This window comes from Hippoglossus hippoglossus, chromosome 6 (assembly GCF_009819705.1).
Source record: "Hippoglossus hippoglossus isolate fHipHip1 chromosome 6, fHipHip1.pri, whole genome shotgun sequence".
In the NCBI taxonomy this organism is placed as follows: Eukaryota; Metazoa; Chordata; class Actinopteri; order Pleuronectiformes; family Pleuronectidae; genus Hippoglossus; species Hippoglossus hippoglossus.
This window is the reverse complement of record NC_047156.1, coordinates 9,382,526-9,406,801: the sequence shown is the minus strand read 5'-3', so window position 1 is coordinate 9,406,801 and position 24,276 is coordinate 9,382,526. Positions and strand designations below refer to the sequence as shown.

Below are 24,276 nucleotides of genomic sequence, written 5' to 3'. Positions count from 1 at the left end.
TTTTGCTGGGATTGAAAAGCCACAATTGTTTCCCCCCCTTGTATCAAAAATATGTGTTAAAGCAAAAGTAGAAACTTCTAATCTTTGTTATATAAAACATTACATTTTAGAGCTACAGCTCCGTTCAGTCTGGACTATCTCGTTACCACCCAGTGGAGAGAGTGGAAGTTCTCCCTATATTTAAAAACTCTCTATCTGGACCTACAAAATACTTTTAATTAAACAACCGATGGCAAAGAATAAACTCTGGTAAACATCGGCTCTATATTTTGAGAATCAGCCAAAACTTTAAAACCGATAACCTGCTTTAATGTCGTGGTTGATCGATGTTTAAATTGAATTGGACCACACTGTCTGTTTAAGCCACAAATGGTTACTAATGGACACAACTTGTATATAAATAACACATGACGGGACAGAACAATCCACTGTCCTCTATTAACAGTTATTGATGAAAAACGAATGGGCCAACTGTCTGTAACGTCCAGGAGGAAGCTTCACCGACCGACGGGGCCTGAGTCAGAGAGGGCCAGCTGCTCCGTTATTTCACTTGTCTCTCTCCAAATCGAATCAGCCTGCAATTGACCAAGTGTCACGCTACAGAGGGGAGCCTGATATCTCCAGCCTTGCAGACCTTTTCCTTTGCCATTCTGCCTTCCTGAAAAGGTCATATTACCTTTACAGCAGCGCAAAGTACACATTGCTCTGCAAAAAATGTTTGTTTCCTAGCATCATAACAGCTTATCAGACATTTCTTTAGGATAAGGGGAAAAAAGAGAGAGAGAGAAAAGCGAGCTCGTGGACCACAGTCAGGGGGCCGGGCTGTATGACAATAAATCTTTGTAGATGCTTTCTGGAGTTTTTGTCTTTTGCTTATTAATGGAGAATGAAAATGTTATTTCTCCCTGAAACACAGCTCAACCCAGGAGGCCATTTGTTTGCTCCTGGAAAAAAACAATGCTCAGTGGCTTTTCTTTTTCTTCTCTAACATTAAAGACCCCCTCAAGTAAAATAGAAAAAGATGGCATGCTGGTCCTTGATTGATGCACCAGTCTCTACAGAAACATTACAACCATCAAAAATCACAAACTAACATGGTGGAAAAATCAATAAAGGAAATGGTCCATGAAGTGTCAACCCACAGTTATTCTTGAGTAATTGTAAAGTCAGATGGTTCCCTTGGCCCTTTGACGAATTGCAATTGACTTGACAACTTGCGTCAAGTATTTAGCTTGATCATGAAAGGAGAAGAAAGAAAATATGTGAGTAAATTATTAGCATGCAGGTCATACTCGCCCACTAGCTTCAATCAACAGGTTTGTGAAACCATGAGCATTATTAATTTATCGAATAACAAAGTTTCATCACTGCTGATATATATTTTAGATTAAAAGAAATCTTCCACATCCAAACAGGATATGAAATTCAAAAAATGACAAATCTAATTCTGAAAACATCGAGATATGACACATTCCATGACAGATAACAGAATATGGGTGCACAGCAGAGCTAGAAACTAATAACTTCTTAATAACTTGTTGGTGTCCTCAGTCCCAGTAAAATTGCATTAGTGCAGTAGTGGGGGAGAAGAACATGGCTGAGCAGTAACTCAGGCACAGCGAAGGTACAAGTTAATCCGTAAGTACGTCATAGCAAGTGAGTCTGCTGCAGTAAATAAGCTAGTTCTTCACACCCGCATTGCTCGAGAAGCTCTTTTGTGGCATACCAATGCCTGGAGGTTATTCCCCAAGCGGGGAGCCCAAGGCTGACTCAAGATCAGTGCTGCGTAGGTTCTTTTCTTCTTTTTTCACACCTGTAGGCAGAGGAAGGGGTGAGACCCTTAGCTCAACAGTGGAGCTGCAATGAATGAGAAGCTTTTTTGCATATTGAAAAAGGCCTAGTACAGAAGGTTGGTGGATTTGTGGCTTGATGGCGATTTAATTACATTATTCAAGTTGGCATTTAGCCTCAGGAGGGATTAATATTATTGTTTTCATTTGTTGACAAATTTGTTGCATACATTAAAGAAATGGGTTTCCCTCGTCATTGCACATTATGCTCCGGGTGGTAATATTATGTGTGGCTGTGACAGTGGCAGCAGTATTTGTAGTAGTAGTGACAATAGCACTAATAGTCGTAACATTTATATTACTTTGTGTGGCAGTAAGAGTGCTGGCTGTAATGGTAGAAGCACTAATTGTGCCAGTTTCTGCTTTTCAATCCTGGCAAAGGACTGAGTGGGTCCATCTTGATTATTGCACTTCAAAGTGTTTCGAATTGATTGTCACTGAAGCCAGAGCAATTTGATTATTTCTTTTAGCAGATCAATGAATTCAATTGGCATAATTTATAACTGATGCATCAGAGCAATGAATGAATCATTACACGCCTACAGAGCAATTCAAAAGTAGTGCTTCTCTAAGTGCTTCAGTGAAAGTTACTGTGAGATGTTTAGGGGGGCACATAGTGATCGTGACCAAACATTTAAACCAACTTTTAAACTGGTCAGCGCCCATTGATTATTCTGAAACGTTCACCTGAGTGCTGCGCAAACAGGCCGACGCCTTGGCAGTTAAATTCGTGGAGTACAAATGACTGTGGGCATCCTTGGACTAGAGATCAGAGACGTAGGCTTGGGACTGAAAGTTCCTGGCAGGGAAGAACGATGAGCGGGATGAGTGAATGAACAGTGTTTTCCCCTCCATCAACATCCCCTGAGACAAGCCTCCATTATACTCCATTGCACACATGTACACAGACAGCTGTGGAAAACACGGTCGTGTAGTTGTTCTTCTTACAAATCCACTTACTCCACTGTAGCAGAGTTGTTACGAGGGCTGAAGCACACAAGTCCACACAGAGGCAGAAAATTACGGGCTACGTCCACACTCACAAGTGTCTCACAAATTTAACCCCCTTAACTGTTCCCTGGAGCTCCGCAGGGCGCGTCCGCTCATTGCTCAAAGATGCTTCCTCAGAATAACTGTGGTGGTTGCAGCTTTCTTTCTGAAACTGTAAAAGTGCCCTGAGGTAATTGAGCCGCAGCAAGTAAAGACGGGCACAGAACCATTAAGCTGCGGCCCCTCTACTGCACAAAGAGCTGTTCACCTGTTTGTTCAAAGCTCGACTCAGTACAGAGAAAATGGAGAATTAGCTGTGTTGTGATCGACAAAGTGACAACCAGCTCTGCTCCTGGTAAAAACTACATTCACCACAATTATTATGGGCTGCACTTTAACACTTTAAGTCTCAACTGTGCAATATTCACTGTGCTATAGTCATCTGTCTGTGCAATACCAACGGTTCATGTGCAATCCATTCACTGTACATATTCTCAAACTGCATACATTTCTTTTTTACACTGTATATACTAGTTTAATTACATTCATACATTTCAATATCTGTATATATTTTTATATATTCCTTACACTTAAGTATTGTATGTTACTTGAACTATCACATGTCCAAATTCACGTCCTCAGACCCTTAACGATACACATGTCAAACTTGAAACCGATAAGATAAACAGTCCTAGAGATATGCAACTACAGCCACATAGATTTCAGGAATTATTTGATAAATTTGCATTTATTCTCTGAGGTAAATAATATACATACATTGATAGAATCATGATGAGGAAGAGATCTTTGATGTTAAATCAGAAATCAGAGAAGAGAGCTCTCCGGTTGCTTGACATGAAAGATCCTCAAACACATCTTACAAGATCATGAAAAAAATATGATGTTACTCCGTCTAACTGTGATGTAAAGAAATAATATTGAATCTGCATCATCACATTAGAATATTGAGAGATTATAGTGAAATGTACCACATATTCCAAGTCTCATTTGTGTGATGCTGCGTGCTGCATACGAGAGCTGGAATGAATTTCCTTCCTGGAGCTGGGGCCTCTAACCAGTGTGCTGGTGGTGAAAGGACTAGGGAGCTGAATCAGCTGTTGTTGGACTCATATTCAATGTTCTGTTGTTTTCAAATCTCTTTTAATTTCCCGGAGGACCGGCAACTACGAGTACAAATACAATATTGTAGACACTGACATAAGCGTGTAAATAACAACAGACCAGCGAATGAACAACAGACATACAAAAAGCTCCAAGTTTGCTGGCAAATGTTATGTCCAGCTAATGGTGATTCACAGCAAAGTTTACACTGCACTCTCATTTAAAACTCAGCATATACTGTGTGTAACAGTGTGGGAGTGAAGTTTTATAGACACTAACTAGCATTGGGGGTGGGAGCTGAGGCCGAGGCCAAATTACATTGTAGCTACAGTACATTCATCCCCGTGAACAAAAGCCACTGCCTTACAAAAAGTTCCATCTTCAATTTACTCTGAGCCGTCTTAAGTCAATAATGGGCAGATTATGAATGTGGGTAGTTTTTAAAAAAGGTCTCCCTGAAGAAAAGCGACTTGAATGGAGGAAGACAACGAACACACGCATGGCTGCTTCTACGTCTCAGAGGAGCAGAGAGCAGTCCGACAGACTAAAGCCTTTTCCACACAATTGATCTATAAGGTCTGATCTGAGTCATCCAGCCACCACTTCCAAAGGAGCAACAACAATGCTCTCTCTGGCCTCAGTGTTTCCCCTGCATATACCCAACAGTGACATGATGCTGCTGCTGAAGAGGAGAGGGCTCTGTCTTTTCTCCTTAGAAAACCTTATATCATTTTGCGCTATACGTATGCTGCTTATCCAGGTCAATTGTGTGAGTATAGAATTTAAATGAGCAGCATCGCTCCTGCCTACCTGATAATGACAGCATGATGATTTTAACAACAAGCAGATGTCACCACTGAGCGAAGCGATGCTGATCAAAGATTCTGGGTTGTTGTTTGCGGAAAGGAAAACAGAAACAGCAGCTTCACGTCGCACAGTAACTTTACAGCAAACGCACACATTTGATAGCATGGAAACGTATATAATAAACACATTAAGCATCGTATGAATGTGTTCATGGGTGAATGTGACTTTTGAGTCTTTGAGTGGTTGATAAGACTGGAAAAGGGCTTTATAAATGCAGTCCATATGTTTTCTTCTTGCTGGAGGCGGGCTTTAAATGCACAAGGGCCATCGTGACGTGGGAAGCTGTCAATCTCGAAGACAGCAGAAATATACGCCCATAGCAGTATTAATGTTATAACCATTATTTAGAAAGGAATGTTGTACATGGTTATTTTATTAATGAATATGTCATTACATTTAAGTAAATTAACAGTTTCTGGAAAAATGAATGATATGTAGCTTGCTGCTGGCCATTACATTTTTCTTGTTCAGTAAACGCCAATAATTGTTGAAAAGATTATACTTTTATTATATTTAATAAATTAGTATTTTTCTCAATCTTGAGGCCCCAGAGCTAGAAAGATATTGTCCGTGTTAATAACTGCACACAGATGTTCTTAAGCACTTAGGCCTCAAGAGGCCTTCTGGAGCTGGCAGATACATAGAAGCCTCCCGGCAGAGCGTGCTTTGAAATATTTTTGCATGTGCGACACACACACATGTGAACACGCACACAAAAAAACTGATTTTCGCTTCACCACTACACATACTACAGCTCCATCCCAGAGGAAACGCTGAACCTCTTCCAGTTCAAACCCAGCCCTGACTGCAATACGATTACTAATGCACTGTTAGTGGCACCATAAGAATCACTTTTATAGGTCAAAGATTCTTTCGTTATAAAACATAGTTCTGAGTACCTTTTGAGTAATGATTTCTGCACATCCCTGGCACAGCACCAACCCATTTCTGGGAGACGTTTTTGCAAACAGCTGAAAGGTCTGTGGCTGCAGGCTCCATGTAATGAAGTAGTGCATTTAAATGAGAGACAGCTCTGGGACATGGAGGTGCACTTCACTCAGATCAGTAAACACTGAAATAAAGTGGAAGCTGGAGGGAGAAGAAAGGGAGGAGAGGACAACCGTACGAGGGGAGGGAGGGAGAGAGAGACAGCTCGGAGGAAAGACGAGACAGAGGCGGTGAGACTGGAGACCAGACCTGCAAGAAACTGGCAAATATTGTGGGTTCTGAGAAAGGAAGAGATTTATGAGGATAAGAGGTAAAATAGCAAAGAGCCACGAAGGGAAATGAGAAGACTGCAAAGCAAAAGATCCCAGTGGAATGTATAGGATACTGTGGTAGCAAGAGAATGATGCAGGCATACAGTTAAATACCTCAAGTGCCCCTAACAAAGACGGATAAAGTGCCTTCACTTTGGGAGTCTCGTTTAAATTTCATAATTAAGCACAAATAGCAGCCGCAAGTGGACTACCTCTCGATCTAGAACAAGGCACGGTATTGCATTGCCAAGATAATATGACCTCGCTCCTCGCTCTGAAGTCACTCCGCAGGAAATAAAATGCTGGCAATTTTCTCCATGGCAACCTAATACCAGAGCAGGCTGTAGTTCGGTGTGCCAGGTGGTCGCAGGGGCTTTGGAAAAATGGCTTTGAGTCAGTGGGCTGGAGCAGAGGGTTGCACCAAACCTTCACATGCCTAACCATCACAAATATGCACAGAAATATACATAGAGAGTGAGAAAAGAATGTGTAAATATGCAACAACAGCCAGGAAGGAATTCATTGAGATATGTGACATCAGTACGTCCCTTATCATTCACTATTATACTCGGTTACTCATTATAAATTATAAACATGAATAATGTCGATAATTTGGAAGTATTATTTAGATACTTGCACATTACAAGTGGATTAAACACAGTATCTCTCAATCATGCCTCCTGCATATAAAGATGGACGACTTGTCTCCGTTTCCTCCCCCAATCCAGAAATTGAGTTAAAATGCCCTTGGTGCGAACACCGCCATCTTGTGCATTTGTAGCCAGAGCCTGGAGTTCCTGCCCATGCACACGCTCAACCAATCACAGTCTCAGCTTTGAATCATAGTGTTTCACCCCCTTTTTATAGCATCAAATAACTAATTAAAACCAAATTTGAACACTTAAACCTAAAATAGGTGTTATAGGAAAAACCTGAAATTGACAGAAACCTAAAATTGACAGAAACCATCTTGAGAAAAATTGATTTGACATATACTTTGACTTTTTAGCTTGATCCATTCCCCATTCACTAACATGGATGAGGCAGCCGCCAGATCGAGATGCTTTGGCTTCACTTTTGAGGAGCTGTCCTGTCGGGGTTTTTTTTTATGAACAGTCTATGCAATACATGGTAATACACCGAAAAGGGTGGTGTGAAGCCATTTTTAATAAAAAATACTCTATGTACGGATAAACAACCTCAATATTTCATATCCATCTATTTTAAACCCCATGGAAATATTTCAGCACCCAGCATCTAGGTGCAAAAGTAAACAAGCTACTCCAGAAAAAAAGAACTACTCTTTTTTTTATATGTGTTCACGCATTGATTTAACAAGGGGGGCTCTGTAGTCGAGCTGTTTTTATAACGATTAGAAATCACAAAAAAAAGGTTCTGACTAAAATTGACCATTCAAGCTCAATAGCCTCTCAAGTACTGTGTGTGTGAGTCAAATTCACACGAGTGGTAGTACAAATAACGATCGTGACGTTAACCAGGCTGGCGAGAAAGAGCTGATCCACAAAGTGTGTCTTTCTTTCTAAAAGTGGAACGACACCGTTTCATAAACTTTCAAAAGCAATTTGCCCAAAATTTATGGCTGCTGCTCTATGCATGTGATGTACAGTCACAGCCCTACACACAGGGGAATGATCTCAGAGAAGTACAGGGGGGGGGGGGAAGGGGGAAAGAGGGCAAGGAAAAAAGATAAGAAAGAAAAAAAGACCGTGTTTATGAGCGAAATGCGGATCTGATGCTCTCTTGAAATCTGTGTGGTTTTTGAAAACTCATTTCATGCAAGCTTAATGACGCCGGGGAAGAAATTGTGCTACGAGGGCAGAAGCAAATTAGGACAATGCTCATCAATCAGTCTGTAGGAATATTAATATTCTGAATTAAGAACAATGAGAACAATAACAGTATAACCCAACCAGCTGGAAATGTAAACAGACAATAAAAAAAAAAGGAAATAGAGCTGCATTATTACAAATCAAAGTAATTCAACATGTATAATTGCATCAAGTGAAGTGTTACATTTCATAGGTGTTTTCTGCTGTAATGATAAGTTGAAGCCATTGAAAACATCTTACCTTTATGTCAGTTTATTGTTGCCGATGACATCAAACTACGCTCCACTCACATGAAATTACAACTAAACATGCTCTGCCTCCTCCCAGGCCTCCTTAGCCTGTATTCAAAGTTTTGTTGATGTTGTCATTTTGGTCATTATATTAATTTTGGTGGCAGCAATATGAACATAAAGCGACGGGGTGTCAAACATTTGTTTTAACTGGTTTGCTCATCCGTGTTAAATTAAAATTTGAATATGAATGCTTGTTTGCAGGGACAATGCGAAACTAATTAGTTCTGCATGATCTTAAAAAAAAAGGATAATTAACATTCAGCAAAATAGCAAAGTGGATAATTATAGGAGGGAACAAAAAATGTACCTATTAAGTAAAGAACAAAAGAAAAAAAAATGACAGACAAATCATTCTGAAAATTTCTTTAGACATTTGTGGGATAAAGCGAAAGAAACTCTGAGCTCTCCCGGTTTTCCACTTCAAGGTCCTGGGGGAAATAGAGGACAGCAAATAGTGGAGTTGCAGCAGCAGAACAGTGTAGTGTGGGTTTATGAGTTGAGGTGGAGGGATATGAACAGCTTAGCACGTAAATGCACTGGGGAGAAATCAATAGGCAGAGACCAGAGACCTGACTTTGAGAGATAGAGAAGTTCTGATGTTCCTTTTAATAAATTATTACCTTAAAATGAGGAGAAAAACTTCAGCTAGTCAAAAAAAAAAAGACACACACACACGGATCGAGAGAGAGAGAGAGATCGCACTGACGGCAAATGAAAGTAGGATAAAAGCATCGGAGCTGTCTGATATAATCAGCCTATCTGACAGGGCTCTCTGTACAAATCACATTTGAATGTAAAATAATCACACTCTCTTTACCCAGAGAGCCGGCTGCCCTTGTACATTCTGAAAAGCATCACTGTCACTTCATAAGCAATAAAACGTGGGCTCAGTCCTGATAAGTTGTGACCATCCCCCGCAGCCACCAGAGCGCTCGTCCAGAAAAGGGTAGAAAAAAAAACTGACTGAGATGTATGTTAATGTGTTTATTTCCTTTACATTTGATGCCAGGGCCGCTCATTTGAATAGAATTGAATGGAGAAAGCCAGGGAGAGCAGGAGAACAGGCCAGTGGGCTGGTGCATCACATAGTTGGCACGGTAACGTGCAGGGTAATGGACAAAGGCCTTGGACCAAATCACATTCCAACTAGCACAGAGCAAATGTTCATTTGTGTCTATTTGGGGCCGTGCTGGTATGAAATTGGAAAACAGGGGTCTGGAGCAAGAATATTGGATTTTGAAGGAATATTATAGAGCAATCATCTGACACAAGCTGACGGCAATCGAATATTTTCTAACTACGTGGAAATGACCTGTTATCTCTGCAGCACAAGAGTCAGAGGAGTGTTCCTGCAGAGGGCGATAGCTGGTGGAGCAGATGGTGGAAAGTTGGGTAAAGTTGTTTATTCTAGATTGCAATATATATCTATTAGGGTTGGCTAGCGAAATCTTTCCGATACAGATTTGCTTTGCACATGCCGTGGTAACACAACATCTAACTCTGGTGGCAACACACTCTCTACATGGCTCTGGCAGCACGTAACATTAGCCTACAGTTGGCTAGCAGCTACCTCAAACTCGAGTTGACACAACAACATATGCCTAAAGCTGAACAGTCTATATTGGGCCTGTATTTCACACAATAGAATCTCGACATTGGCACGTGCGGGAAATGTTTGAAAACAATCCAGTGTAAAGGGAGAAACTGAGATGCTATGAAAATGTTGCATCATGATTGGAGCTGGAGTATTTTGCTGCATTACGCACTGAAACTGTTATTTTTGTGTTAAATCGTTGTAGTTGGGTTAGGTTTCATTTATAATGTAATTTTTGTATGAAAGTACTGCACTCATTTTTATTTGAATATTTAAGTTAGGTATACCTCAAACTGTTAATAGCTACTATGTCAAATTTCGTTTTGTTTTAGAAAAAAGTATTGGTTCTAGCACCATTTATGCACCAGAACTTTTTTTAACTAATTGTTTTAGCACCAGTGTTGGAGAAGACCAATCGATACCCAACCTACTGATATCATTTGTGATTTAAATAAATTACCTATGAACAGAAAAAGACCAATATGGAGATGGAGACAGACAGACAGAGGGACAGGGAGACAGCCAGAGTGGCATTAGATGTCTTCTTTAAAGTGTGGGGTGATTCAAGTCTATCAACGCCCACAGAGCCTGCCCATCCTCATAAAAACAGTGATTCTGACTCGGCTCACAGAGAACACAGCATGACATTTAGCTCTGAACCCTGGTCTGCAACTCCCACGCAAACACAAAAGCATGATTGAAAAGAAAAAAAAACACTATTGAACACATTACAGAGAAACAGATATAACAATGCTCTATGTCAACTTAAATGCCGATGCACACTGGGAAGTCTCAATGACATTTACACTAAAACCCTTGGTATTGAACATATGTACACACACAAACGACGCATACACAAACACTCTCCTCCTCACATCCACTCAGGAATAATTAAACTGAAACATCATGAGTGTTTCTGCTGATTAAGGGTGGAACATTTGTCCCAGATTACAGATTAAATCATTTATGCCCCATTTTTTTTTTTCTATAAGAATGAAACCGATTCGGTTTATGTTTTGCCGATCAGCAGTAGCACCCATCATCAATTAAAGAACTCAAAATTTATAAAATACTAGTTATCAACACTACAATTATAAACTGAAAGTGTCTGATCTGTGCTGCAGCAGAGTTTCAGCACGTGATGAGATGAGAGTTGACTGACTAGGCGGAGAATTTATTGACAGAGTGAAAAGCAAAAGCGTCTTATTCAGCAATATTTCAGATTTACCCAGAATGCAAAGAGGTCACCTGATGACAATGATGCAATCTGCAAACTCTGTCAGGTGAGGGGGGAGGGGGGGGCAGCATTGAGAGGAAACTACTCACACACCTTCGAGTGAGGCTGTCCGCAACGATTACATAACACCAGCATTGTCACAAGTTATTTACCCTGAGGGAAAATTTCCACACTGCAGCGTCCTTTGAGGGGGTTGACCAGCAGGTTCCCACACTGGTGACTTGAAGGTGCCCAGTGGGCCTGCAGTCGGCAGGGGGTAGAATCCGTCTAGAGCTAATGAAGCGACAGCGACAACCTTTACTGCAGGTGGGATCATTTGGACCAATATAGTCACAAGACACATGCGGTTGTGAAACAATAAAATAGGTGAAATGTGGAATATAAAAAAAAAAACACACAGCCAACACGTTGAAATGAGTAATTCTTTTGTAATTTACATCTGTTATAGTGTTTGTTGTGGAATGAAAAACGAGTTTTGTCACATTAGTCAAGTAATGAGAACTGAACAGGCTGCAGAGGTGGCAGCAGGTTGGCATCATGGTTAAGTTGTCATGTATTACGATACGAGATTGGGATGTTTGTACCACGGTTTCCCAATTATTAGGGAGTCCAAAAATTCAGATACTATTTAAAAATAAAAGATTTATTTGTGGCTTGATGTTTTACAGTTTAACCATAAAAGATATGTTAATGAACAAAATAAACATAAATATTTTTATGTTAAATGTAAAGATAAATGCACATCTGTTCATGCATTGTTTATTCTGTAAAATAAAAGAAATCATAAACACTGAGGCTCATTTTTTAATCGGTAAACCTATAAATCGGTCAGGCTCTAAAAATCATTACACCTCCTACTGCAAACACTTTTAGACAATAAGGCCCCTCAGAGGCCGCACTGCAGCCAACAATAAAACCAGTTACATGATCATCCTGTTACACATTGGTGATTAAAATCCCATTACTTAATGTGTATACATCAGCTATCTGGCTTTTTTTCAAATGCCCTGTAGAACAACCCTAAAGATAATGGGATAAAACCACTGAGCACTGGTCGAACCCAAACCCCCACATAACCCAACACTGTACTGTCGGAGCTCAGACACTGCACATAGCCCGTAGATCATCCCACTCTCACAGCACCCACTCAGGGACTATAGATTAAAATAAAACTTACTTGGATGCCTCTGTGAAACAATGACTGAAGAGGTACTCCCACAAAATCCTATTCCAAACCGTGGATAATACTAAATTTCACCCTTCGAGCCATCCAATAGTCCATTAGCTATCTTCCTCTTTTCCTCTCGCTAGTCTCTCCCACACGTCCTCGTGTCTCTCTGCTCATATTTTTCCAGCGGGAATGTGTCAATTATCTCAATTCTTTCCACTCTCTATCCTTCTCTTCTTTTATTATCCACCTTCACCCTCTCCAAATTTGTCGACATATATATCCCCTGTTGGAATATTTTTCTCTTTCACACCAAAAGTGCAAAAAGAAACTCCAGTCTAACATTTCTTCAGTTATAAAAAAAATTAAGGAGTCAGCCATTGTGAGCTCCAATGTCAGGTAACGCAGAACCACAGGCAAAAGTGTTGCTTGTTTGGGGTAAAGTGACTGCTGTTGTTTTTAGGACCTTCTTTGTGAAATAGTGTAACATAGCTCTTTCACACTCCGGGACCTGAGCAGCTTAAAGGGATAGTTCCCCCAAAAATGAAAATTCACTCATCACCGCACAAGCTTGCGCCTCTATGCTCTCGCCCAAGGGGCACGTACGGACATCAGGGATACTCAGCAGTAACTGCAGCTGTGCAGCGATGCTACCGGAACTAGCGATGCTACCGCGCACCCTTGGGGCGTGTGTACGTGTGTGCGAACGTGAACGTGGCTCCAGGCAGGAGGATATCACAGGACATTTAGGCTAAAAACATGGTGTAAATTACGCCGTTATGAGGCAAATTTGAACGTTGGGACTTACGGACACTTGGACGACACCACAGGTGCAGTATGGAGGCATTTTATGTTTTTTTCTTATCAGTCACCAGTTACTTCAATTGTATTGGATTCGTCTGCAACGCTGTTTACCCATGAAACTCCAGAAGAGTTTTGTGGACTCGAACACTTCACCCACCCCTCCATCGGCATAGTGGTGAGTAGATACTGAGTGAATTTTCATTTTTAGGTGAACTACGCCTTTAATGTTGCGTGCACTAAAATGACAAGCAGCCATATGGCATCAAAGATACAGCAACACACAGGCATCTTGGAGGACTCTTTCCTGTGCACACCTCCAGCAATACTCCTCTGAGACAGTCACTAATTACAGAAGGCAAATAGAAAGATACACACACATCCCTGTTAATCAAGTGAGTTAATAGAGTAGAGGCTGGAACTGTCTTGGTGGTTGGGTGAAATTAGGGAAGGAAAGATAAACCGGAGAAAGAAATGTAAAAAAAAAAGGGGGAGGGTGATCACATTGGGGGAATATGGGAAAAAGAATTGTCGGGGGGGAAAAGATACCTTCTTTTGTTCTAAAGCACCATGTTCCCGGGTGATTGTCTAGAATATGTATGTGTGCTCTGTGAGCAGAATATTGAATTTTTTTCCTTCCAATTCACCAAGATTGATTCTCTATCTTGAATTTACAGAAGCAATTAAGAGTAAAAGACCGTTAGGGTCCATTATATCTCATTCAGTCCACAGTACAATAGTTTTAGATTGTTGTAGCAACTGCAGCTATCATGATCAACACTAAATGAACTCCAGATTCAAGCAGGACGTAAGTCCCTAACAAAAAGCTCAATGGGAAGTCCTTGGATGCAATTTAAAAGGAGAATGGCACTCAGCAGGGATCATTAACTTCGCCAAGGCCAAACTGTCCCCTTTTGAAACCACATGTAAATTCAGGAGATTACGATCTTTACTTGGATCTGCGTTCAATTGCAAATAGTCATAAAATCAGTCTCTTAAAAATATCTGAAAAGAAAATCCTGGATCTGCCCCCTGATCCATATCCAAACCAAAATTGAATGGGATCTATCCTGAACAATATCGCATCCTTCCACCAAGTTTCATGGCAATCAGTAGTATTTGCGCAATCTTGCTTACAAACAAACGGACAGGGGTGAAAACATAACCTCACTGGTGGAGGCAATAACAGGGTATGAAAAACAATAATGAGAATCGTCACGTCTCGTTCAGATTGCCATGCACCCGTGGGACAACATGTTGAGCAACACTTAGATCTGGCTTCACGCTCTGCACAAAGCTTTATCTTTGACAAAATAAATAAAAGCAAAGATAACCCTGAATGAATTTTGATAACCTCTCTTTGAGAAAATCCTCTGTATTTGGGATGGGGAGAAGTGGGGGGTGGGAATATGCACAACCTCCTCTGCATATTTTTAGGGAGTAATCCAGAAGGCTGTTCACTGGCGTGTGTAACACTCCGGCAGCTCCACAAAGACGCATGCAAATGAAGTTAAGTCTCGAGTGGAGCAACAGGGGAAGAGGGACCAAATAGCTGCTCACTGTCAACCGCTGAACACAAATGTGGAAAAGCTTAGTCTCAGACGCTTTTTTATATTCAAGGGACCTTACACACCACTGAAAGAACAATAAGTCACTACCCTCTCCACCCACCATCCACCTCCCCCTTTCCTTAGCTCTTCTGACAGTTTTTATCTATTTGTGACACAACAGCTCAGTTAATTAAAACGACTTGGCAACCCCCCAAAACAGAAGCCAAAGTGCTGGCAATAAAAATCACCTACCTACATACCTTGAAATTATATAAAGCAACCTTTCTTCTAGACCCTAAAATAAAAGCCTTATTATTCCCGTCTATTTCTGACACTATTCTGTAAACACAACTGTCTGCCAGAGTGTCAGCAAGGCATACATGCCCCACTTAGGCTTTTGAAATGGAGGAGGCCACACTTTTGCAATCAGTCTCAGGAACAGGATGGCCTGGAGGTGTCATGCCAGGCTCTCTGATGCTCGCTTTTGATGTACAACAATTTTCTAACGTTCACCTACAAGCCGGAGTTGTAGTATTTGAAAGAACTTACATTGCCGAGGTTGGTGAAACCATGTTCCCTGGCGATGCGGTCGGCCTCCTCTGGCCCGCCAACGATCTCGACAGCCCAAGCGTTGGTGTAGACCTCTGCAGCATCAATCCACTTCAGCTCAGCTGTCAGGAGGACAAGGACTGCCCAGAGGTGCAGCAGGGCCACCCTGGCATCCATGAAAGAGAGAACACTTCACGGGGGTGGGGGGGGCAGTCTATCCGTTCGTCTGTCACTTCCTCCCAGGCAGGGCGGGGCTGCTCTACCTCACAGCAGAAAAGTAGAACAGTGGCCTAGAGATAAGAAGGACAGAGGCAGCTATAAACACAAACATGGCCTTCGTAACTGGGTCACTCTTGGACCTGAATCACACCATTAGAAAAAACAACAACCAAAAACTGCAGCGGAAATAAACAACTCACCCACAGACCTTATCATGCATCATCACTTAACTCACTGCCCACCGTCAAACTCAGAGGGCAAAAAAAAGATACATCTTCATAAAAGCACAAAGGTCAAAACAGACGAGGCCTTCAGGGCCAAAAACTGAATTATTTTTCAATATCCCATCGCCCTTTTTCAGACCAGGGGTGGTAATGTATGATAATGATATACAACAGGCGTGTTGGTGCAAAACAGGATGAGCTCCGAGCAAATCTGTACACAGCTAACTGTGGCAACCAGGCAGGGCGTCTGAGGGAGAGGATATTTAAACTCTCACATAGACACGTCTTAGTTTTAAACTGTTGCAAAATTTATACTCAACCAAATACTTTTTATATATTAAAAGGTTCATCATATTTTAATTGAACAGTAAAATAAAATGTGATTAAAAAAAAAAAAAGTACCATTCTTCGAGCAGACTGGGACATTCTGCAGGCCTTTGATTTGTGGCTCGAAGGAAACGGAGCCTTTAAGTCACACATAAAAAGGAAAAGCTTCGCGGTAACTTAACCGAAACTGAATGAGAGATGAGAGATGACAAAGTGTGGGAATCCACCGGTTATATCAGTTCATCCTGAGTAAGATAAAGAGGGAAGTGATGCAGGCAGCTATAAATGCATGTCCAGTCCCACTGCTGATCCCAGCGACGTGGCATCACGGTGCCCTTCAGCGAGTCAATCCCCGATACACCACTGACTGATGCGAAAAGAAATGGGAGCAGCTGCAGGTGTTTGATCTAAGCCACCGTGAATAGAACAAATTTAAGTCTGTTGTATTGTTCGAAAAATTAGGAATTTCTTCTTTCCAATATAAAACCTCTTAGCAAGTACAGATAGGTAGAGGCTGGCCAAGAGTACAGGCTGATAGGAGCCTTTCACAGACATAACGCTGTCAGTGTTTGTTTGCTGATGTGCTGCACCAACATGAAAACTTTCATTTCGCGAAACAATCAATGCAGGAAAGGCATCTATCGGAATTTTATGTTTAAAAAATATGATGTTGTTTATTTATTTATTATTATATTTTTGGTTGTATTTGTTTCCTTTTTATTTATAGCTATTTAAATTAAAATTGTGGTTAAACTGTAAAATAAAATCAAGCCGAAATTATATTTCTTCATCATAAACATTTGACATCTAAGAAATCATAGCCAATTTTTACACATATCCGATATATTGGTATTGACAGTGTTTTACTCCCTAATATTGCGAACGGCCTCCAAAGATCCATATTGTTCGGGCTCTACAGAAAGTGCAGTAGACTGGTTGTTATTCACATCTCCATGGTAAGATGTTATTGTAAGTTTTTTTGTCAGTCAGTCAGTGAGTCAGTGCATCTTCTTGAAAACTACAGATGATAAAGAGACAAAAAGTGAAGGGATGGGCTCCTGCGAGCTGCTACAACCAAAGTGCCTTGGCAGCAACTCCAACGCTGATGGATGGCAGCGTCTAACATATCCAAACTCTCCCATAGGGGTTCACCTAAATAGAGATTTAGTGAACCACCGGCCTATTTCATCTATTAGGCCACAAGACATATCAAAATCTAGCTGCCAGGTCAATTTCAGTTCAGTATCAGAAAATGGACATTAATGATCCTCAGAGGATGACTCATGTTTCAGTGACCACCTGCCCTGAATATATTTGCCCAAATGGACAAACCGCAATGAAAATTACAGAGCCCGCTCCATCCTTTATTGTGTGCAGTGATATTTTCTGTCCCTTGTGCTCAGGTCTCATGATGCAGTAAGCAGATTGCCATAATATTTGCTCAACAGTATTAGACTCCAAAGGAGATAAACCCTTCAAATTCTAAATACCATGTGGTCCTTTCCTCCATGGCCACCCTCAGAACAAATTACATTTTCATCCCCTGCTCCTTCAGGCTCTGAGAAAAGCAAAATCATCAGTGTGGGGGTCTTTTCTGTTTCAAGTTGTGTAATAAAGATTGCAAGCTTTAGGGGTTGAGTTTAATTAACGGTTTGTGGAAAACAATTGAACTTCTGAAAGGTAAAGCAAACCAGCCGCAGAGCGAGTTCCACAGACTGTGGCTGAGTATGTTTAGACTCTTTACAGGCATTCAGAGGGGAAAGAAACAAATAATGTCCTTCCACAGTGTATTCCAATTAAAAGGTGATTTTTTTGGCAGTAGTTAGAAATGTCTAAAAGCAGTCTGGTAAAACAGATGGCATCTAGTAACAAGGTAACAAGGGAAAAAGGCCACACTACAGTTAAAGGCAGTCCAATCACACCGGAGAATTTGGGTTTGATGAGGTGAGTCTATTCAAGTACTATTTTTGTAACGATTATGAAAATGATACTGAAACAACAATACAAACCTCCACAATCTCAGATCACGATTCTGGCTGACAGAACTGCGGCCCCCCAACCTGCAAACTGCAAATTACTTCACTAATGGGTTGACTGTAGGTGTGCATGTGAGCATGGCTGTTTGTCTCTTTATATTGTCCCTTTGATATGATACCTATCCAGTGCCCTGCCCCTCTTGCATTGTCAGCTGGGATCGGCTCCAGCCCCTCCGCGACCCTAAAATGATGAGTGATGTAGATAATGGATGAATATTTGAATCATGAAATTATTAAAGTTAGGGCGAGCCGTATACTTTATTACACACTACGTATATTTTATCATCTAAGAACTGCATGTGTCACTTCACCATTTTGGCCCAATCAGGATTGATCAGGCCAGCAGTAAAGGTTAGGTCGAACTTAATCAGCACTAAATGGATAATAACCGTAAGAATGGACACCCTCATGGGGCACATTCAGGTCAACAGTGTTGCTTAAGCCTGGACCAGCTTAAACAAAGCACCAAAAAAAATAATTTAAACACGTTCCAGTTTTAGTGAGAGAATCCATATTGATATTCGACAGTGTATATGGGCCTTGTCAAGTTACTTAGGATTTGTTATTGACATAATGACTATTGACAGTGAATAATTTGAAGAGTAACAAGGCAATTGGTTTGCAGAAAAGCTTGTGTTGGCCTTGAGTTCTCCCTAAAATCCATTTCTTTAAAAAAAAGAGAGAGAGACATTATAGAGCTATTTACCAACTCAAGGGCCGTCCTCCCAAACAATTATCCCTTGCTTCCAGGGAGTTAGGCGAATGCAAACTATTCAAAGTGTAGAAGCTCAGGGAATAAATCTGCGCGTTCACAGCTACATTTAGGGAGTGGGTGTGATTTGCGCGCAGCAGGACAGGTGCTGGAGACATGACCAGGGGCTGTCACTCTTCCCGTGGAGCAATTCCTCTGAGCTCATTAGACGCTATGCTGGAGTCACAAAAACAGGAGCAGGGGGTCTGCTGTCACCGAGAAGGCTGAGAGGGAAAGGAATAGATGGGAGGGAGAGGTGGGGGTATTCCTACCCTCAGACGGCACTGCGGAAAAATAACAAGCGCATAATAACACAATGCCCAAAACACCTTCTCTCACAACAGCCTGAAGAGGAGCTAACAAGACACTGCTTACTCTTACAATATACATCAAAGGCCTAAAACTCAGATGCAACTACAACCTTCAAAGCACAGGAGAACTTAAGACATTCGAAACTAAACTAGAATGAAAATAGAAAATCGGTTGCATAACCTCTTGTGGGATTAAAAGCACATTTGCGTGAGTGAGCCAGTGGAAACGTAAGGGTGGATAAGTGACCTGTGCCGTGCTAAAATAATACAGCAGCTTAAAATAATTAATTCAGTGCTTTCTCTTTTAAGCTACCAAGAGACCTCCAAATGTAGTTCAGTATCTCGTAGTGCAAATGACGGAGATTTTGATCAAAGATTTTCATCTTTTCATCAAAAAAAAAGAAAAAAAGACTTTCTCTCCCGAGGAAGTGAACCGCGGCAGCCAGCCGCAGCAACAACAGGTCGCTCCCATCAAGACACTATGCTTAGACTTTCTGTACCAGGAAAATTTATAATGAGCAATCCTCTCCTTGACATCTGAGGTGCCCTTGAGCAGCGCTCCCTTCACCCTCAACCACTTCAATAGGCTGCTCGGCAGCCAAAACAAAGACACTGTGTCATACATAATAACCAAAGAGTGATTCCTGTCATTTTGACACCCCCCTCTCTATTCGCGTACACTAAGATGAGGGGAGATGGATCATCACTGCATTCATTACTGTCTTGATATCATCATTAAGCCCTTGAGCAACAGCATTGCCATTGTTAGATATTCTACATGCTTGTTGCTTTGAAGATCACAAGCTTTGAAGATGTGTTATAAGCTAATAACTGATTTTTATGAGGAAAAGGTGTAAGAAGATCATGGGAGTGGGGTTTGATAAACTAATATGGTGATATTAATACTGTATTGATATATTGTTGATACAATTATCAATATTTAGCAGATTTCAAATATACACTGAGGTACATTTTTTTCCTGAAATTTCCCAGTATGTGACAACGCAAATGTCCGAGTCAGCTGGTCCAGAGACTTTCCTCAACTTTTTTTTTTAACACCCTTGTAAAATGTTGGGGAAATATCTGAGTGAGCCAATGTGAGAATACAACCGGAAAATGTCTCAAAAATGCACAGCGAGTAAGTTGAGGTGTTAATGACGTTTCTTTGCCACGGACATGTCAGGCTCTGGGATCCTACTTCAGTTTTTTATATAAATTTATATCTTATATAATAAATCTTAAATAAAAAATTACCACTCATTACCTTTATATCACCTGGCACTGCCATTTCAGATAACAAGCATCATCAGGAGGTGACATTTCCCCCGGCAACCCCAAAATATCAAACAGCACCACTTAACTACCTGATTAATATATATGAAGTGAGAGTTGATGAGAAAGATTCCTGAAGATGATGAGTTCTGCTCTGGAAAACAAATTACTACAGGTTGACATACTAATCACTATATCTCCCAGCATTATATGCAGGGAGAAAAAAAAATCTATATCTATATATAGATATATATAAAATATCTATCTATCTATCTTTTTTACAATGTCTAGCCTCAGAAAAAAAACATCATTGTCAAACCCCTTTAAAACCCCAAACTTGATTGATCCCTGCCAAATAGATCATAAATAAAACAGATGTTTGTCAGGATACCATTATTTCCTGTCTCAAATATCCATATTGGTATTGGCTGACTGAGTCAAATGATTAATTATCTGCTTGGCTCACATTTCCACTGGTGATATTGATGTGGTGACATTAACATATCCACCAGGCACTGAAGGCACTGACTTCCACACTTTCTGATATTTGATTTTATAAAAATAGTCTTGCTCCAGATCTACTTCATGCAGAGTACAGCAATATCAGAAAAGACTTGGAGTTACAGAACTGGGCTCGAGACAGTAAAGAAAGTTGCTGATTTGATTTTTCCTTCCCATCTGGAAAATGTGTATGACCTGGAAAACACTTCACCCACGGCTGCTCCCGAGCAACTGCTTGGTGAACAGCCGCAGAAGCCTGCGGTTGCACGAACATGTTCAGTACTGCAAGTGTGAGGTATCTGACAAACCTGCTATAGTATTACTCGAGAAAGACGTGATAAACATAAATGGGGATCTTGACGGGGACGAGCAGGTGATTTCCATTAGCAGTGCTGTGACAGAACATAGGCAGCACTCATGCTCAATTTGAAGCTGCCCATCAGCCAAATCAACACTCAACATGTATTCTACACTGTCCTATCATTAAAAAACCGAGGCACAGGAGAGAGGAGCCGCATTTGTGAAGTACCTCTGACAGCCAAGCATCCTCTCGTGAGAGGGGAAATTGCTCTTAGTTAAATTGTGATTGGGAAAAAGCAGAAGCATTGCGCCAGCGTCTTGCACTCAGTCAGGACAGCGGTTCACAGCTGGAAGTGGTGATTATCCGAGACACGGTGTGAAGTGAGCAAGAACGCCGTGACTGAGTACTTCTAAAGCCTGATCCATCTTAGCTCCTGCCGTCGACGAGCTGCAGAGATGGAAAAGCCTGGTAAAACGTTGTCAAGGGCACCAGCTATGTGTCCAGCAGAAATAATCAATTTTGAAAGTAATGAGATCCAACCCGGTTTTTAACAGCCATCCGAATCTTGGCATTGTTCCCTGTGTCAAACCTCCGCTCATCCACAACACTCTCTGCCCTAGTTTGTAGACGAGTTATACAGCTGAAAAGTTTGTCTTCCTGCTCCGGTTCCCTCCACTGCGTTCATGTTTTATGCGTCTTGGAAAATGTCTGCTCACACCTGAAGAATTATCAGCGCTGGGGAAAAATCAACAGTCTGAAAACATGTTATCTCTCTCAGAGTACGGATGTGAACCCCTCCTGTCACACTTCCCCTGCCTACGTACACATAACACGAAAACAACCCTTTTAAGAGCCTTTATCTCCGAACTGGCCCGGGCAGGATTTGGGCCAAACAAAGAGAGCGAACAAAAGATTAGTTTTATAGGATAATCTTAGACGTGGTGAGGTAGTGTAATCCAATTGTGCAGGGAAGCTGGGAGCCGTGCGGTTTGCCTGGTGACCTTGACTTCATCCCCCGTCGAGATCCCGCTGGGAGTTGCACTGGAGGCATACAATAACAAGAGCAGCCAGAGGACAGGACAGGATGAGTTTGATCACTTTAAGCCGAGTTTCTTGTACATTTTTTTCAAAGCAGTGCTTTCCTTTAAAAACCAGCCACATGCTGTATATCTGATGTGAGGAGGAATGGTGAAGCAGCTTGGTATAAACAAATTCCAGCCCCTGGCCTCTGAGGCAGTGAACTAACTGAAATTTATTACAGCAATTCCCACCTTACGCAGATAAAAGTAAGTGATGGGGGGGGGGACTATTAAAGCTTCAGGGTGAATAAAGAAGAGAAACAAAATGTTAAAGAGAGACAAAAGGGGAGGGAAGAGAGCATAAATCAAAATTAAGAGAGTCGAGTGAGGCATGATGCAGAATTAACCACAACAAACTGTCAAGACAACAACAACAACAACAACAACCATGCCTTTGTCTTACCCCCAAAAAACAAGTTCAGAGACGAGGGAGCGCGGATCAAAGCAGCTCGGATATCAAAGCCAAATTGAAGTCCACCTTAAATTGTTTTAAGGAAGCCTGACTGGAGGAGGAGGGAGGATGGAAGGGTCCACCTGACTGGGAGGACTGGTGAGGCAGCGTATGCCTTCAAAAAAAAATAGCCCTCGTGCTTTCTACAAATACTCCCATTGTTCCCACCCACTGTTCCACTGCTCCCCTCCCCGCTTTTTTTACAACTAAAACTACAGGAATCAACCGGATCAACCTTCGCCTGGTCAGACGCCCACAACGAGCACCGAGCCGCCGCGGTGCCTCCTCATCCTCACCCTCCTCCTTGTCTCGTCTTGTGCCTCCGGGCGGAGACTCTCCCCCGCTTCTTCTTCTTCTGCTTCTCCTGCGGCTCCACTTTCAACTTTACATGGATGAAGAAGATGAGCAGCAGCAGCAGCACCGCCTTACGCACACGCCCATTCTCCTCCTCCTCCTCCTCTTATTCCTCCTCCTCTGAAGTGATGAATGCAATTATCCCGTGCTACTGGTCAGCCGCCTCCAACTTGCCGTCACCACCATCACCACCATCAGCACCATGCTGACACTCTGCCGGTCAACTTCCAGCGCCACTTCTTTCTTTACTTCTTGTGGGTGTGCCTGGGTGTTTCTGCCGGAGCGTGCCGGCACTCACTCGCACACCTGAAGTTCAAACACACGCACGGGGAGATACATGAAAAAGGTGTGAGAACAGACTGACTCCGCGTCAGCTCAGTGTCGCGGCTCGCCGCTGGATGGAGATGAAAACAAACTGCCACAAACCCTTTCTCCAGGAAATACGTCACGTTCAGAGCCGACTGGAGACGCGGCGTGCGCTGGATTTGTAGCACCGCGCGGTCCGAGGCACGGGCGGGGCCCCCCTTTTTGAGGTAGCTCGAGGAGAGTACAATCTCACCTTACGGCACCTTAAGTCCCATTATTTAGTTTTTTTTCGATTTTATAGCATGGGAATTAAATTAGAAAATAACGTTATAAAAAATGTTATAAATTATGTATTTATTGTCACTGTGCAGGCACAATAGAAATCACAAAAGTGCCATCCGCCAATCCTGTTCTGAAGATTAAGAAATGAAATGTACAATAATAGAATAACTATACAATCAATCAATCAAATTTAAATTGTATAGCCCATATTCTCAAATCACATTTGTCTCATAGGGCTTAACAAGGTGTGACATCCTCTGTTCTTAACACTTAAAGGTTCAGTCTGTAAGATTTAGGTGAAAGAGATCTTGAATATAAAATAATCCTAGTTATGTTTTCACTAGTGTGTTTCATATAAATTGTACAAATAGTTGTTTTCTTTACCCTAGAATGGGCCCTTTATATTTAAGTACTTTATATTTACATCAGGAGCGGGTCCTCTCTACGGAGGCTGCCATGTTTTTTACAGTAGTCCAGACTGGACCAACTCAGCACCTTTTGAGCTGCAACATGCAACTTCAACACGAAAGTCTACACACTGAACTTAAACAAGAGTAAGGCAAGGAACTCCCCCCCAAATAAGAAGGTAAAACCTCAGACAGCCACATGTGAGGGATCCCTCTCCCGTGTAACTGAGAACATCAACAAAATAACAGTATTTACAACATTGATTAGAAGAAACAGAAGGGGGCATTGAGTTCTTGTCAGTAATGATAGAGCGTGTAAGTAGAC

The 24,276-nt window shown here is 41.6% G+C and overlaps 1 protein-coding gene across 1 annotated transcript in view; it reads right to left on the bottom strand.

The window, feature by feature from the left end:
• The window catches only part of furinb (furin (paired basic amino acid cleaving enzyme) b), an 85,120-nt gene extending 61,768 nt beyond the window's left edge, over window positions 1–23,352 (bottom strand). Inside the window, exons 1-2 of the mRNA XM_034587485.1 lie at window positions 22,838–23,352; window positions 15,131–15,420 (exon numbers count right to left, since the gene is read on the bottom strand). Of these exons, the coding sequence (XP_034443376.1) occupies window positions 15,131–15,307 (177 nt within the window). The 5' untranslated portion in view covers window positions 15,308–15,420; window positions 22,838–23,352. The remainder of the gene's footprint in view (window positions 1–15,130; window positions 15,421–22,837) is intronic.
• Window positions 23,353–24,276: the final 924 nt, after the last annotated feature.